General features: G+C 49.8%; 1 protein-coding gene across 4 annotated transcripts in view; it reads right to left on the reverse strand.

The window, feature by feature from the left end:
- The window catches only part of LOC110519445 (serine/threonine-protein kinase SMG1), a 144,617-nt gene that overhangs the window by 81,724 nt on the left and 45,478 nt on the right, over positions 1 to 17,415 (reverse strand). For all 4 annotated transcript variants that reach the window (XM_036939392.1, XM_036939391.1, XM_036939390.1 and 1 more), the window contains 13 exons: positions 16,565 to 16,815; positions 14,881 to 15,077; positions 14,560 to 14,721; positions 12,806 to 12,960; positions 6,798 to 6,943; positions 5,450 to 5,785; positions 4,336 to 4,480; positions 3,355 to 3,505; positions 1,774 to 1,894; positions 1,370 to 1,618; positions 1,079 to 1,180; positions 711 to 890; positions 75 to 219 (listed from right to left, as the gene is read on the reverse strand). In XM_036939392.1, coding sequence (XP_036795287.1) covers positions 75 to 219; positions 711 to 890; positions 1,079 to 1,180; positions 1,370 to 1,618; positions 1,774 to 1,894; positions 3,355 to 3,505; positions 4,336 to 4,480; positions 5,450 to 5,785; positions 6,798 to 6,943; positions 12,806 to 12,960; positions 14,560 to 14,721; positions 14,881 to 15,077; positions 16,565 to 16,815 — 2,340 coding nt within the window. The remainder of the gene's footprint in view (positions 1 to 74; positions 220 to 710; positions 891 to 1,078; positions 1,181 to 1,369; positions 1,619 to 1,773; positions 1,895 to 3,354; positions 3,506 to 4,335; positions 4,481 to 5,449; positions 5,786 to 6,797; positions 6,944 to 12,805; positions 12,961 to 14,559; positions 14,722 to 14,880; positions 15,078 to 16,564; positions 16,816 to 17,415) is intronic.

Raw genomic sequence — 17,415 nt, forward strand, 5'->3', positions numbered from 1 at the left:
GAACGCATCACGTCTGTTATCATCGTGTGTTTCATGATAACCTGCTGAGTGACAACAACTGTCAGAATATGTACCTGGCGTTGTCGACCACCTTCCGTCCCCAACGATAGGCCCAGCTGGCGAGAGCCGCCCAGGACTTGGCCACCTCCGGAGCCTGACTGGTGGACAACTGGTAGAGCTGCCCCAGGACCAAGTCTGGTTCTCCTACACCCACACTCACTATGGAGGCAGAGAGAGATGGGGTTAGGGTGTAGGGGTTAGGGTACAGACTGGCGGAAGAGAGGGGTTAGGGTGTAGGGGTTAGGGTACAGACTGGTAGAGCTGCCCCCAGGACCAAGTCTGGTTCTCCTACAACCACACTCACTATGGAGGCAGAGAGAGAGGGGTTAGGGTGTAGGGGTTAGGGTACAGACTGGTAGAGCTGCCCCAGGACCAAGTCTGGTTCTCCTACACCCACACTCACTATGGAGGCAGAGAGAGAGGGGTTAGGGTGTAGGGGTTAGGGTACAGACTGGAGGAAGAGAGGGGATAGGGTGTAGGGGTTAGGGTACAGACTGGAGGAAGAGAGGGGTTAGGGTACAGACTGGTAGAGCTGCTCCGGGATCTAGTCCAGCTCTCCTACACTCACAATAGAGGCAGAGAGAGAGAGGGGTTAGGGTGTAGGGTACAGACTGGAGGAAGAGAGGGGTTAGGGAGGGGGGGTGTCCTACCTGTGGTCTCAGCTGTGATTCGGGGCATGCCCTGGTCCTCTAGGGGTAGCTCCAGCAGGGCTGTGATGTTCCGGCTGATGGGGGGCAAGGCGGCGACCCCTGGGGTCATGACCCCTGACCTCTTCACCACCTGTTTGAGCTGAGGGGTCATGTCCTTCCAGTCCGCCAGCAGCCACTTACCTACAGACACAGAGACAGACGGTTGGAACAGAGCATCAGGCATCCATTACCCAGCATGCACAGGGAGACTGGTACCAACCCTGGTACGCCTTGCATCTCAAATAGCACTCTATCCCCCCCCCCCCCCAATAAGAGCCCCTACGTAGGGAATAGGGGGCCATTTGTGACACAATGGTACCACTACTTACACAGAGTGAGGACGGAGCGACAGGCGGCTCTCTCACACTTCCCAGAGCGACAGAAAGACAGAGCACAGGAACTCAACATCTCCATGGCTGCCAGGGACTGACCTGGAGGGGAGACGGGGAGAGGGAAGGAGAGGAGGGGAGAGAGGTGGAGGCATGAGAGAGAGTTGAGGGAGGAATAAGTGGATAAAGAGAAAGACGAGTGAGCCAAGACACACACACACTCTCACACTCACACTCACACTCACACACACACAGAGACACAGACACACACACGCACACACACACACTCACCCGCGGTGCAGAGGACTTTAGCCTTCTCGATCTGTAGTTCAGGTCCCCACTTCTCCCCCACAGCACCCGCTAGTGACAGACGCCTGAACGCACGGCTCAACCCCTCCTCTGCCCCCTCCCCCTCCTCCTCCTCCTCGCTGCACTGGCCCAGCAGACGCGTTGCCAGGGCGATGTTCCCCTGTTTCCGGGCGAACTTGACGGCCGTCAGACATAGTTCCATCAGGTGGCCATCCAGCGGAGCAGAGGAGCCTGGGTAATTGAACACAGTTAGAGGGAGAGGGTTAGCGTGAGTCACATGACAAAGACACAGCGATGGGGACAACACACACAGGGACACACACACACACACACAGGGACACACACACACACACACAGGGACACACACACACAGGGACGCGGTCTACCTTTCAGCCTGAGCAGTAGCTGTCTCTGGTAGATGGTGTATCTCAGTGCGTGGAGCCACGGCTGGACGTCCTGTTGTTTACAGGTGCTGAGAGCTTCACTGTACAGAGGGATCAGACAGTCCTGGAGAGGAGGAGAGGGTTAGGGGGGTGTACACACACAGCAGTATGTAGACACCCCTTCAAATGAGTGAATTTGGCTATTTCAGCCACGCCCGTTGCTGACAGGTGTATAAAACCGAGCAATCTCCATAGACAAACATTGACAGTAGAATGGCCTTACTGAAGAGTTCAGTGACTTTCAACGTGGCACCGTCATAGGATGCCACCTTTCCAACAAGTCAGTTGGTCAAATTTCTGACCTGCTAGAGCTTCCCCGGTCAACTGTAAGTGCTGTTATTGTGAAGTGGAAACCTCTAGGAGCAACAACGGCCCAGCCGCGAAGTGGTAGGCCACACAAGCTCACAGAACAGGACCGCAGAGTGCTGAAGCGCGTAGCTCGTAAGAATCGTCAGTCCTCGGTTGCAACACTCACTGCTGAGTTCCCAACTGCCTTCTGGAAGCAACATCGGCACAAGAACTGTTCGTCGGGGAGCTTCATGAAATGGGTTTCCATGGTCAAGCAGCCGCACACAAGCCTCAGATCACTGTGCTCAATGTGAAGCGTCGGCTGGAGTGGTGTGAAGCTCGCCGCCTCTGGACTCTGGAGCAGTGGAAACGTTTTCTCTGGACTGATGAATCACGCTTCACCATCTGTCAGCCCGACGGACTAATCTGAGTTTGGAGGATGCCAGGAGAACGCTACCTGCCCCAATGCATAGTGCCTACTGTAAAGTTTGGTGGAGGGGGAATAATGGTCTGGGGCTGTTTTTCATGGTTCAGGCTAGAACCCTTAGTTCCAGTGAAGGGAAATCTTAACGCTACAGCATACAATGACATTCTAGACGATTCTGTGCTTCCAACTTTGTGGTAACAGTTTAGGGAAGGCCCTTTCCTGTTTCAGCATGACAATGTCCCCCTGCACAAAGCCAGGTCCATACAGAAAAGGTTTGTCGAGACCGGTGTGGAAGAACTTGACTGAACTGCACAGAGCCCTGACCTCAACCCCATTGAACACCTGAATTGGAACGCCGACTGTGAGTCAGGCCTAATCACTCGACCTCACTAATGCTCTTGTAGCTGAATGGAAGCAAGTCCCTGCAGCAATGTTCCAACATCTAGTGGAAAGCCTTCCCAGAAGAGTGGAGGCTGTTATAGCAGCAATGTTCCAACATCTAGTGGAAAGCCTTCCCAGAAGAGTGGAGGCTGTTATTAGCAGCAAAAGGGGGACCAACTCCATATTAATGACCATGATTTTGGAATGAGATGTTTGACGATCAGGTGTCCACATACTGTTGGTCATTTAGAGTACGCTGAGTGTGTTCTCCAGGGGAGAGCAGCAGTGTAGATGCACGCTGGCGAGGGTCTGTGTGTGTGTGTGTGTGTGTGTGTGTACCTCCTGTCCGCTCAGTGTGTTCTCCAGGGCAGAGCAGCAGTGTAGATGCAGGGTGGCGAGGGTCTGTGTGTGTGTGTGTGTGTGTGTACCTCCTGTCCGCTCAGTGTGTTCTCCAGGGCAGAGCAGCAGTATAGCTGCAGGGTGGCCAGAGTGGGCAGGCCGTCAGAGAGGGTGAGGGTGGAGAGGCGGAGGGGACCCAGAGAGATACGACCCGTCTGCTTCAGGTAACGGACCAGGGTACTGTAAACACACACAGAAGACGTAAGCTATTACCTCTCCTTCCTCCCAGTGTCTTCACTTCCTGTCTCTGATCGAAAAGGAAATGACTGGGTTCTGAAACAAGGTGGAAACTCCCACTAAGTCTCCACCAATTACCGAAGCGTTTAGACAGGTGGGAAGAAGCGAACGAGAGTGTACATAGTCTGTCCCAAATGGTTCCCTATATAGTGCACTCCTTTTGACCAGGGCCCATAGGGCAGCACAGACAGAACCGGCAGTCAGTCCAACAGAACTCAGCTCAACCCAAATGGTTCCCTATATAGTGCACTCCTTTTGACCAGGGCCCATAGGGCAGCACAGACAGAACCGGCAGTCAGTCCAACAGAACTCAGCTCAACCCAAATGGTTCCCTATGTAGTGCACTCCTTTTGACCAGGGCCCATAGGGCAGCACAGACAGAACCGGCAGTCAGTCCAACAGAACTCAGCTCAACCCAAATGGTTCCCTATATAGTGCACTCCTTTTGACCAGGGCCCATAGGGCAGCACAGACAGAACCGGCAGTCAGTCCAACAGAACTCAGCTCAACCCAAATGGAATGTGGAAGACATCATGGAAGAGCTCAATGAAATACTGGCATCTCCTCGGTCTCCCATTGGATGACAGAGCCAGAGGTCCCCGCCCCTCTCACCTCCTCCAATGGGTTTTTGAGAAGGAGACGAGGTGTATGCGATTGAAATCTTCCCAATGAAGTGTTCCACAATCCAGCAGGTTTTTGTTCCTACCCAACACTAACACATTAATACCAGGATTCAACTAAAAGTGACCTCCAAGATCCAATGAGAGACTCACTCCGAGGTGGGCATGGCCTTCTGTTCCTGCTCGTGATTGGCCGTTGTCATGGCAGCCACAGCGCTCCGCAGCAGCTGCACCTCAATGGCCTTCTGCAGTTCTGAGGGGTCCGGACTCAACACTGCCGGGAGGAGACGCTTCAGGTCTACACACACACACACACACACACACACACACACGTTAGAAACAAACAAGACACGTTAGAAAAACACACACCATTAAGACACACACCTCTAAGGAGTCTAGACTCAAAACTGAAAACTGAGTCTCAGACACCCTCCTACCTAGTTTATTCTTGGAGCAGGTGGAGCTGAGCAGGCCTTAAACCTCTCTCTCTCCCTCCTACCTAGTTTATTCTTGGAGCAGGTGGAGTTGAGCGGGCCTTAGTCCTCTCTCTCTCCCTCCTACCTAGTTTATTCTTAGAGCAGGTGGAGTTGAGCAGGCCTTAGTCCTCTCGCTCTCCCTCCTACCTAGTTTATTCTTAGAGCAGGTGGAGTTGACCAGGCCTTAGTCCTCTCGCTCTCCCTCTTACCTAGTTTATTCTTAGAGCAGGTGGAGTTGAGCAGGCCTTAGTCCTCTCGCTCTCCCTCCTACCTAGTTTATTCTTAGAGCAGGTGGAGTTGAGCAGGCCTCAGTCCTCTCGCTCTCCCTCCTACCTAGTTTATTCTTAGAGCAGGTGGAGTTGAGCAGGCCTTAGTCCTCTCGCTCTCCCTCCTACCTAGTTTATTCTTAGAGCAGGTGGAGTTGAGCAGGCCTTAGTCCTCTCGCTCTCCCTCCTACCTAGTTTATTCTTAGAGCAGGTGGAGTTGACCAGGCATTAGTCCTCTCGCTCTCCCTCCTACCTAGTTTATTCTTAGAGCAGGTGGAGTTGAGCAGGCCTTAGTCCTCTCGCTCTCCCTCCTACCTAGTTTATTCTTAGAGCAGGTGGAGTTGACCAGGCATTAGTCATCTCGCTCTCCCTCCTAACTACTTTATTCTTCCTACCTAGTTTATTCTTAGAGCAGGTGGAGTTGACCAGGCCCTAGTCCTCCCTCTCCCCCTCCTACCTAGTTTGTCCTTGGAGCCAGTAGAGGTGGACTTGACCAGGCCCTAGTCCTCCCTCTCCCCCTCCTACCTAGTTTGTCCTTGGAGCCAGTAGAGGTGGAGTTGAGCAGGCCATAGTCGTCTCTCTCCCCCGCCAGGAGCTCCAGCTGAGAACGGCATTCTGGGAAGTCTCCGTCCTCGAAGCAGCTCAGTGCCCGTACGTAGTTGAAGTCTGTCTTCAGGTGCACGCTCGCTGCGGCAGGGTTACCAGGGTTCTTCTTGAGGGCGTGCACGCTGGCCTGCCACTCCTGCACCGAGGACCAATCGCCGAGGGCCACATAGCACTGGCATGCCTTATTGGCAAGGAGGTTGAGCACCTCGGAGGAACACTCGTTGGACTTGAGGAGAACCGTCTTCCTGCCGTCACCTGAAGGAGAAAGAGAGGGGAGAGGGAGGAGGAGAGAGAGAGGAAAGGGGGAGGAGAGAGAGAGGAGAGGCAGAAGGAGAAGAGGGGAAAGGAGGAGGAGAGAGAGAGGAGGGGAGAGGCGGAAGGAGAAGAGAGGAAAGGGGGAGGAGGAGAGAGAGAGGAGGGGCGGAAGGAGAAGAGAGGAAAGGGGGGGAGGAGAGAGAGAGGAGAGGCGGAAGTAGAAGAGAGGAAAGGGGGAGGAGAGAGAGGAGGGGAGAGGCGGAAGGAGAAGAGAGGAAAGGGGGGAGGAGGAGAGAGAGGAGGGGCGGGGCAGAAGGAGAAGAGAGGAAAGGGGGGGAGGAGAGAGAGAGGAGGGGAGAGGAAGAAGGAGAAGAGAGGAAAGGGGGAGGAGGAGAGAGAGGAGGGGCGGAAGGAGAAGAGAGGAAAGGGGGAGGAGGAGAGAGAGGAGGGGAGAGGCGAAAGGAGAAGAGAGGAAAGGGGGAGGAGGAGAGAGAGAGAGGAGGGGAGAGGCGAAAGGAGACGAGAGGAAAGGGGGAGGAGGAGAGAGAGAGGAGGGGAGAGGCGGAAGGAGAAGAGAGGAAAGGGGGAGGAGAGAAAGGGGAACACTTGGTTATTATCAGCTAGTGGTTGCCTCTGAAATGACCCCCTTTCCGCATTCTCACCATTGCCAGTGTGTTTGGGGCTGGCTGTGTTAGAGCTGTGTGTCTCTCACCGTTGCCGTTGTGTTTGGGGCTGGCTGTTTTAGAGCTGTGTGTCTCTCACCGTTGCCAGTGTGTTTGGGGCTGGCTGTTTTAGAGCTGTGTGTCTCTCACCGTTGCCAGTGTGTTTGGGGCTGGCTGTTTTAGAGCTGTGTGTCTCTCACCGTTGCCAGTGTGTTTGGGGCTGGCTGTTTTAGAGCTGTGTGTCTCTCACCGTTGCCAGTGTGTTTGGGGCTGGCTGTGTTAGAGCTGTGTGTCTCTCACCGTTGCCAGTGTGTTTGGGGCTGGCTGTGTTAGAGCTGTGTGTCTCTCACCGTTGCCGTTGTGTTTGGGGCTGGCTGTGTTAGAGCTGTTGGCTCCGCCCAGTTTGAGGAGTGAGCGGTCGAAGCCCTTAATGGAACAGTCCATCCCCGTCACGGCACACAGCTGTTCCTGGTACTCCACTGCAGCCTTCTCAAACCTAGAGAGAGAGGTATGGGTTACTACATGGTCTTGACAGAGAGGTATGGTTAACTATATGGTCTTGACAGAGAGAGAGGTATGGGTTACTATATGGTATTTACAGAGAGGTATGGGCTACTATATGGTATTTACAGAGAGGTATGGGCTACTATAGGGTATTTACAGAGAGGTATGGGTTATTATTTGGTCTTGACATAGAGAGAGGTATGGGTCACTATATGGTCTTGACAGAGAGAGAGGTATGGGTCACTATAGGGTATTTACAGAGAGGTATGGGTTACTATATGGTCTTGACAGAGAGAGAGGTATGGGTTACTATATGGTCTTGACAGAGAGAGGTATGGGTCACAATATGGTCTTGAGAGAGAGCGATATGGGTCACTATATGGTATTTACAGAGAGAGGGGTATGGGTCACTATAGGTTATTTACATAGAGGTATAGGTTACTATATGGTCTTGACAGAGAGAGGGGTATGGGTCACTATAGGGTATTTACAGAGAGAGAGGTATGGGTCACTATAGGGTCTTGACAGAGAGGTATGGGTCACTATAGGGTATTTACAGAGAGGTATGGGTTACTATAGGGTATTTACAGAGAGGTATGGGTTACTATATGGTCTTGACAGAGAGGTATGGGTTACTATAGGTTATTTACAGAGAGGTATTGGTTATTATTTGGTCTTGACAGAGAGAGAGGTATGGGTTACTATATGGTCTTGACAGAGAGGTATGGGTTACTATATGGTCTTGACAGAGAGAGGTATGGGTCACAATATGGTCTTGACAGAGAGGTATGGGTTACTATATGGTATTTACAGAGAGGTATGGGTTACTATATGGCACATATGTCAGAGTCAAGGCCCGCGGGCCACATCCGGCCCGCAAGAAGGTTTTTTACGGCCCCTGGGATGATCTTGATTTATTATTAGAACCGGCCCGCAGCAAGCCGGCAGCCCGCAGATCTTTTACACGCACCAATACTACATTTCCCACAATGCAAAGGTGACGCACCGAGCAGTAGGCTGCTTCATTTCAATATTTATTGGCACAGCAGTCGTCAGCATCACAGTAAAATTAACTTTCAGATACCCATCAAAAATGGCAAAACGGAAGGTGGATACTGAGAACCGGGGGTTTCAAACAAGGTGGGAGTCGGAGTATATGTTCACGAAGGTAGCTGGAAAACCTGTGTGTCTTCTGTGTGGAGAAAGTGTGGCGGTACTGAAAGAGTATAATCTGAGACGACATTATGAAACGAAACACGCGGACAAAAACAAGAATATGGACATGGAACAAAGGCTACAAAAGGCAGAGGAATTAAAACGAGGCCTCAAATCTCGACAGGCTCTGTTCAAAAAAGCCAAATCACAAGGCCAGGCTGCTGTCAAGGCCAGTTTTATTTTGGCAGAAGAGATCGCTAAATCAGCCCGGCCATTTACGGAGGGGGATTTCATCAAAAACTGCATGATTAAAGTTTGTGACGAAGTTTGCCCAGAAAAAAGGCAACTCTTTTTAAATGTGAGTCTGAGCAGAAACACCATTGCCGAGAGAGTAGACCAGTTGTCCATCAATCTAAAAGAGCAGCTTGTGAAAAAGGGAAAAGATTTTATTGCATATTCCTTGGCTGTGGATGAGAGCACCGACATTTCTGACATTGCCCAGTTGTCAATTTTCATCCGCGGAGTGGACTCCAACCTAAGCGTGACAGAGGAGTTTTTGGCTTTACGTCCTATGCATGGCACAACTACGGGGCATGATTTGTATGAAGAGGTGTCAAGATGTGTAAATGAGATGGAGCTGCCTTGGGAAAAACTCGTGGGTTTGACAACCGACGGAGCACCTGCGATGTGTGGACACAGGAGCGGACTGGTGGCGAAGATACGGGAAAAGATGCAAGAGGAAAACGCGACAGGTGAGCTGACAGCTTATCATTGTATCATACACCAGGAAGCGTTGTGCGGTAAAGCCTTGAAAATGGAGCATGTAATGAGCATCATCACGCGCACAGTTAACTTTATCAGAGCCAAAGGTTTGAATCACCGCCAGTTCAAGGCATTTCTGACGGAGTTAGAAACGGAGCATGGTGATTTGCCTTATCACACAGAGGTGCGATGGCTAAGCCAGGGAAAGGTGCTTCAAAGATGTTTCGAGCTTCGTGAGGAGATTTGTCTGTTCTTGGACAGCAAAGGGAAAGACACAACACAACTCCGAGACGAAATGTTTCTGTGTGAAATGGCTTTTCTGTGTGACATTACGAGTCATCTGAATGCAATAAACTTGCAGCTGCAGGGTCGGGATCGTGTCATCTCTGATATGTACAGTACAGTGAAGGCATTTAAAACCAAACTGACTCTGTGGGAGACGCAGATGCGGAAAGAAAATTTGAGCCACTTTCCCAGCTGCCAGACCATGAAAGAGAAGCTCTCTACCAGTGCGTTCCCGAGCACACAGTTGGCTGATAAAATAGGTATGCTTGCCGCTGACTTTCGACGCCGATTTGCTGACTTTGAAGCACAAAAAAGCAGGTTGGAACTGCTCGGTAACCCATTTGCTGTTGACGTGGAAAGCTCACCACCAAACCTCCAAATGGAGTTGATTGACCTCCAATGCAATGATGCACTGAGGGCAAAATATGCGGCAGTGGGTGCTGCGGAGTTCGCCCGTTTCCTCCCCGGCACAATGCCCCAGCTGCGCATCCAGGCTGCTCAAACGTTGTCTATGTTTGGCAGCACATACCTGTGTGAACAACTGTTTTCTTTGATGAACCTGAACAAAACATCACACAGAAGTCGACTTACTGCTGAACACCTCCACTCAATTCTGAGGATTTCTTCAGCTCAGAGCCTTACCCCGAACATTGATGAACTTGTGGAAAAGATGGGACACCACCAAGTATCACCCTCAACCTCAAACAAGTGAACATTACTGTGCAATCACATATTTAGAGTTTTTACTCAGTTCAAGTTTAAAAGTTAAAATTTAATATTTGTTTTCACTGCATGTTACTTCTCCTTAAACAAAGTGTTGTTTTTGATTAATAGATTTTTGCACTTTATTTTTTTGTATTTCAATCCAATTATATTTTAAAAATATTTCAGTTGAGTGGATGATAGAAAATTGCTATTATTGTTTTTTCTTTGAAGTAAATTTAGCCCACTTTTGCTAAAATAGAAAATATAGTCTACTGATGGTGCCTTGAATACCGGTTTCTTTCATTTAATGTTCATGTTATGGGGATATTTATATAAAGGAAATTTGTCTTTTGTGTCTGTTGAAAATTAAAGATTACTGACAGAGCCATAAGAAAATATTGCTTTATTTATCTGATCATATTGTAATATATTTGTTAGGTTTTCAGTAGGTTCAATTAGGTTCACTAGACTATATGCGTCATTTAAAAATTTTTCAATGAACATTCGAACAGTCCGGCCCTCGTCTTGTAGCTGATTTTTTTATTTGGCCCTCCGTCCATTTGACTTTGACACCCCTGCTATATGGTATTTACAGAGAGGTATGGGTCACTATAGGGTATTTACAGAGATGTATGGGTTACTATAGGGTCTTGACAGAGAGGTATGGGTTACTATATGATATGACAGAGGTTATAATATGGTCTGAACATACCATTTAACAGCATCTATGGACAACAGAGGTGTGTACTACCTGCTTCTTGACTACATTTAAAGTGGCATTCAGCAGTTGAAACCATAAAGCGTACTCACTGCCCCGTTTGGGTAAAAAGCTGAGGGATGGGACTGGAGAAATGTAACCACTCAAATTCACAGACAGAGCTTCGGATTTAAGGACCGACCATCATTGACATCATACATCAACATTCCAGTTGCAACCAGCCATGACATCATAGAGCAACATTCCAGTTGTCACCATAAATGACATCATAGCTCAACATTCCAGTTGTAACCAGCCATGACATCATAGAGCAACATTTCAGTTGTAACCAACCATGACATCATAGCTCAACATTCCAGTTGTCACCATAAATGACATCATAGAGCAACATTCCAGTTGTAACCAGCCATGACATCTTAGAGCAGCATTCCAGTTGTAACCAGCCATGACATCATAGAGCAACATTCCAGTTGTAACCAGCCATGACATCATAGAGCAACATTCCAGTTGTAACCAACCATGACATCATAGAGCAACATAACAGTTGTAACCATCCATGACATCATAGCTCAACATTCCAGTTGTAACCAGTCATGACATCATAGAGCAACATTCCAGTTGTAACCAGCCATGACATCGTAGAGCAACATTCCAGTTGTAACCAGCCATGACATCATAGAGCAACATTCCAGTTGTAATCAGCCATGACATCGTAGAGCAACATTCCAGTTGTAACCAGCCATGACATCATAGCTCAACATTCCAGTTGTAACCAGTCATGACATCAGAGCAACATTCCAGTTGTAACCAGCCATGACATCGTAGAGCAACATTCCAGTTGTAACCAGCCATGACATCATAGAGCAACATTCCAGTTGTAACCAGCCATGACATCGTAGAGCAACATTCCAGTTGTGACCAGCCATGACATCATAGCTCAACATTCCAGTTGTAACCAGCCATGACATCATAGAGCAACATTCCAGTTGTAACCAGCCATGACATCGTAGAGCAACATTCCAGTTGTAACCAGCCATGACATCATAGAGCAACATTCCAGTTGTAACCAGCCATGACATCGTAGAGCAACATTCCAGTTGTAACCAGCCATGACATCATAGAGCAACATTCCAGTTGTAACCAGCCATGACTTCGTAGAGCAACATTCCAGTTGTAACCAGCCATGACATCATAGAGCAACATTCCAGTTGTAACCAGCCATGACATCATAGAGCAACATTCCAGTTGTAACCAGCCATGACATCATAGAGCAACATTCCAGTTGTAACCAGCCATGACATCATAGAGCAACATTCCAGTTGTAACCAGCCATGACATCGTAGAGCAACATTCCAGTTGTAACCAGCCATGACATCATAGAGCAACATTCCAGTTGTAACCAGCCATGACATCATAGAGCAACATTCCAGTTGTAACCAGCCATGACATCATAGAGCAACATTCCAGTTGTAACCAGCCATGACATCATAGAGCAACATTCCAGTTGTAACCAGCCATGACATCATAGAGCAACATTCCAGTTGTAACCAGCCATGACATCTTAGAGCAACATTCCAGTTGTAACCAGCCATGACTTCGTAGAGCAACATTCCAGTTGTAACCAGCCATGACATCATAGCGCAACATTCCAGTTGTAACCAGCCATGACATCATAGAGCAACATTCCAGTTGTAACCAGCCATGACATCATAGAGCAACATTCCAGTTGTAACCAGCCATGACATCGTAGAGCAACATTCCAGTTGTAACCAGCCATGACATCATAGAGCAACATTCCAGTTGTAACCAGCCATGACATCATAGAGCAACATTCCAGTTGTAACCAGCCATGACATCGTAGAGCAACATTCCAGTTGTAACCAGCCATGACTTCGTAGAGCAACATTCCAGTTGTAACCAGCCATGACATCATAGCGCAACATTCCAGTTGTAACCAGCCATGACATCATAGAGCAACATTCCAGTTGTAACCAGCCATGACATCATAGAGCAACATTCCAGTTGTAACCATGGTGAGGCTGTATAGTGTTTGCTTATATATTTTTATTTCAAAACATTTGTATAAAACAAGCTTATATTTTAGGTTCTGATGGGAACTAAGATCATGAGGCATTTAGAAAGTTAAATTTGTCAAGAATTGCCCCTTAAATACACTAAGCTTGGCCTCCACTTGAGACACACACACACACACAGGGGTGTTTTCCTTACCGCCCCTCAGCCTGTAGTGCCACAGAGCTGACCCAAGCCAGACTCTTGCCAGTGTTGGTGAGACTCCAGGCAGCTAAACCCTGGATAGCCTCAGGACAGTGAAGTTCACACAGAGCCTCTACCAGCATCACCAGAGGAGCCTCCAACTCTGGACCCTACAGAGAGGAGACATGGTGGTCAGTTACAGATGACCAGAAGAGACCTGGACCCTACAGAGAGGAGACATGGGGGTCAGTTACAGATGACCAGAAGAGACCTGGACCCTACAGAGAGGAGACATGGGGGTCAGTTACAGATGACCAGAGGAGACCTGGACCCTACAGAGAGGAGACATGGGGGTCAGTTACAGATGACCAGAGGAGACCTGGACCCTACAGAGAGGAGACATGGGGGGTCAGTTACAGGTGACCAGTAGAGACCTGGACCCTACAGAGAGGAGACATGGGGGTCAGTTACAGATGACCAGAGGAGACCTGGACCCTACAGAGAGGAGACATGGGGGTCAGTTACAGATGACCAGAGGAGACCTGGACCCTACAGAGAGGAGACATGGGGGGTCAGTTACAGGTGACCAGTAGAGACCTGGACCCTACAGAGAGGAGACATGGGGGTCAGTTACAGATGACCAGAGGAGACATGGACCCTACAGAGAGGAGACATGGGGGTCAGTTACAGATGACCAGTAGAGACCTGGACCCTACAGAGAGGAGACATGGGGGGTCAGTTACAGGTGACCAGAGGAGACCTGGACCCTACAGAGAGGAGACATGGGGGTCAGTTACAGGTGACCAGAGGAGATCTGGACCCTACAGAGAGGAGACATGGGGGTCAGTTACAGATGACCAGTAGAGACCTGGACCCTACAGAGAGGAGACATGGGGGTCAGTTACATATGACCAGTAGAGACCTGGACCCTACAGAGAGGAGACATGGGGGTCAGTTACAGGTGACCAGTAGAGACCTGGACCCTACAGAGAGGAGACATGGGGGTCAGTTACAGATGACCAGAGGAGACATGGACCCTACAGAGAGGAGACATGGGGGGTCAGTTACAGATGACCAGTAGAGACCTGGACCCTACAGAGAGGAGACATGGGGGTCAGTTACAGGTGACCAGAGGAGATCTGGACCCTACAGAGAGGAGACATGGGGGTCAGTTACAGATGACCAGTAGAGACCTGGACCCTACAGAGAGGAGACATGGGGGTCAGTTACAGGTGACCAGAGGAGATCTGGACCCTACAGAGAGGAGACATGGGGGTCAGTTACAGGTGACCAGAGGAGACATGGGGGTCAGTTACAGGTGACCAGTAGAGACCTGGACCCTACAGAGAGGAGACATGGGGGTCAGTTACAGATGACCAGAAGAGACCTGGACCCTACAGAGAGGAGACATGGGGGTCAGTTACAGGTGACCAGAAGATACATGGGGGTCAGTTACAGGTGACCAGAGGAGACCTGGACCCTACAGAGAGGAGACATGGGGGTCAGTTACAGGTGACCAGAAGATACATGGGGGGGGGGGGGGGGGGGGGGGGTCAGTTACAGGTGATGTATTTAGTAACTTCGGGTAAAGGGGTCGTGGTTGAAAACAGTTGACTGACTGTTGGAACAAGGTAATGCTGAGTGTGTTTCTCTGTGTGGTCAAGAACACTAGGTTCAGTTGGGTCTCTGGTCAAAAGTAGTGCACTATATAGGGAATAGGGTGTGGTTTAGGACACAAGCCTGGGACTGTGCGTCTCTCCTCCCGTTACCAGAGTGCTGCTGTTCTGGATCTCAGTCAGCAGGTCCAAGCCGTGGCGCACGGTGACTGCTGGTTGGCCGGACAGAAGCCCCACCCTCATCAGGGCCAGGCGGATACGAGTCAGCCAATCCTGGCAGGTCTGACGGTTGGTATAGAAGAATGTTCTGATACCCTGGATACAGAGGGAAGGAGAGAGAGAAAAACATGGTTAACATTAGGAGCTGGGGGCCACTTGGGGCGGTGTGGTCAGCACGTTGGGACAGCTCTCGTAGGAGCTGTACATCAGTATCTCATAGTGTAGGTGTGTGTGTGTGTGTAGGTGTGTGTGTACCTTGGGTGGAGCGGTCAGAGCGTTGGCACAGCCCTCGTAGGCGTTGTACATTAGTTTCTCCAGGTTTTCCAGGAACTGCAAGAGCAGCGCCAGACGCAGCTGGTTGCTATGGTGACCGTCGTCTGTGTCGCCGCCGCTCCATTGGCTGAGCTCCTGTTCAGTGTTCAGACTGTGGGCCGCCAGGTTGCGGATTATACCTGGAGAGGAGGGAGGAGAGAGGAGAGGAGGGGGGAGAGAGGAGAGAGGGAGGGGAGGAGAGAGGGGAGGAGGGGGGAGAGAGGAGAGAGTGAGGAGGGAGGGGAGGGGAGGAGAGAGGGAGGGAGGGAGGGAGGGAGGAGAGAGGAAGGGGAGGAGGGAGGAGAGAGGGAGAAGAGAAGAGGGAGAGAGGGAAGGATATGTTCTTGAAAGAGGCAACATGTAAATCCAGAATGTGTATAGGATGGAATAGGGGGGCCTCAATATACTTTCAAATGACTCAAACCAAATGGAAACTGTGTAGAAATGATAATGGACCTGCATTTGGTACAGTTTCATGACTGTGTCCAGCTGGCTAACAGACTTATCACCGACCTGAAAGCTAGACAGTCAGGGAGCATCGGAAATTCCCCAAACCATTTTGACAGTGAAAGAAATAACACATTTTCAGTGCGGCCCTCCGGAACTTGCTGAAAAGTAAATGTGGCTCACAGGGAAAATGTGTTTGACACCCCTGGTTTAAGGGTCTAACTGACAGGACATGGGGGCGGAGCTACAGGGGCGGAGCTACAGGGGCAGAGCTACAGGGGCAGAGCTACAGGGGCGGAGCTACAGGGGAGGAGCTACAGGGGAGGAGCTACAGGGGAGGAGCTACAGGGGCGGGGCTACAAAAATAATGGGGCAAACTCTGGACTGTGTGTGTGTTTTAGTGTGTGTGTGTTTTAGCGCGTGTGTGTGTGTGTGTGGTAGCGTGTGTGTGTGTTAGCGTGTGTGTGTGTGTTTTAGCGTGTGTGTGTGTGTTTTAGCGTGTGTGTGTGTATTTTAGCGTGTGTGTGTGTTTTAGCGTGTGTGTGTGTGTGGTAGCGTGTGTGTGTGTGTGGTAGCGTGTGTGTGTGTTTTAGCGTGTGTGTGTGTGTGTTTTAGCGTGTGTGTGTGTGTGTTTTAGCGTGTGTGTGTGTGTGTTTTAGCGTGTGTGTGTGTGTGGTAGCGTGTGTGTGTGTGTGTGGTAGCGTGTGTGTGTGTGTGGTAGCGTGTGTGTGTGTGTGGTAGCGTGTGTGTGTGTGTGGTAGCGTGTGTGTGTGTGTGGTAGCGTGTGTGTGTGTGTGTTTTAGCGTGTGTGTGTGTGTGTTTTAGCGTGTGTGTTAGCGTGTGTGTGTGTGTGTTTTAGCGTGTGTGTTAGCGTGTGTGTGTGTGTGTTAGCTTGTGTGTGTGTGTGTTTTAGCGTGTGTGTGTGTGTGTGTGTGTTAGCGTGTGTGTGTGTGTGTGTTAGCGTGTGTGTGTGTGTGTGTTAGCGTGTGTGTGTGTGTGTGTTAGCGTGTGTGTGTGTGTTTTAGCGTGTGTGTGTTTTAGCGTGTGTGTGTTTTAGCGTGTGTGTGTTTTAGCGTGTGTGTGTGTGTGTTTTAGCGTGTGTGTGTGTGTTTTAGCGTGTGTGTGTGTGTTTTAGCGTGTGTGTGTGTGTTTTAGCGTGTGTGTGTGTAACAGCCCGTACCCTCTATGGTCTGGAAGGTGTCCTGTGCCCGTCCCAGCGGGGTACGGAGTTTAGACAACACTGTGAACTGAGCTGCCTCCCACACCGCCCACTGCCACAGCACGGCCTCCGTCTTCAGCAGACCCCGCGGTACACACACACCGCCACCCGCACCGGAGACACACACACCCCCTTCGCGACCTGACGAGACTCCCTCGCGCTTCTCCAGGCGCTGACAGCTGTGGTACAGACGCTCCAGCCACGGTTCTTTACTGTAGGAACACACCGGTGAACAGATAAAACACACAGGTTAGCATAGATCCACACACACAACTTAGCATATATCCACACACACACACACACAACTTAGCATATATCCACACACACAACTTAGCATATATCCACACACACAACTTAGCATATATCCACACACACAACTTAGCATATATCCACACACACACAACTTAGCATATATCCACACACACAACTTAGCATATATCCACACACACAACTTAGCATATATCCACACACACACACACACACACACAACTTAGCATATATCCACACACACACACACACAACTTAGCATATATCCACACACACACACAACTTAGCAGAACACACACACACAAACACAACTTAGCAGAACACACACACACACAATTTAGCAGAACACACACACACACACACACAACTTAGCAGAACACACACACACAACTTAGCAGAACACACACACACACAACTTAGCAGAACACACACACACACACACAACTTAGCAGAACACACACACAAACACAACTTAGCAGAACACACACACAAACACAACTTAGCAGAACACACACACACAGGTTAGCAGATGATACACACATTAA

Source organism: Oncorhynchus mykiss, chromosome 12 (assembly GCF_013265735.2).
Source record: "Oncorhynchus mykiss isolate Arlee chromosome 12, USDA_OmykA_1.1, whole genome shotgun sequence".
NCBI lineage: Eukaryota > Metazoa > Chordata > Actinopteri > Salmoniformes > Salmonidae > Oncorhynchus > Oncorhynchus mykiss.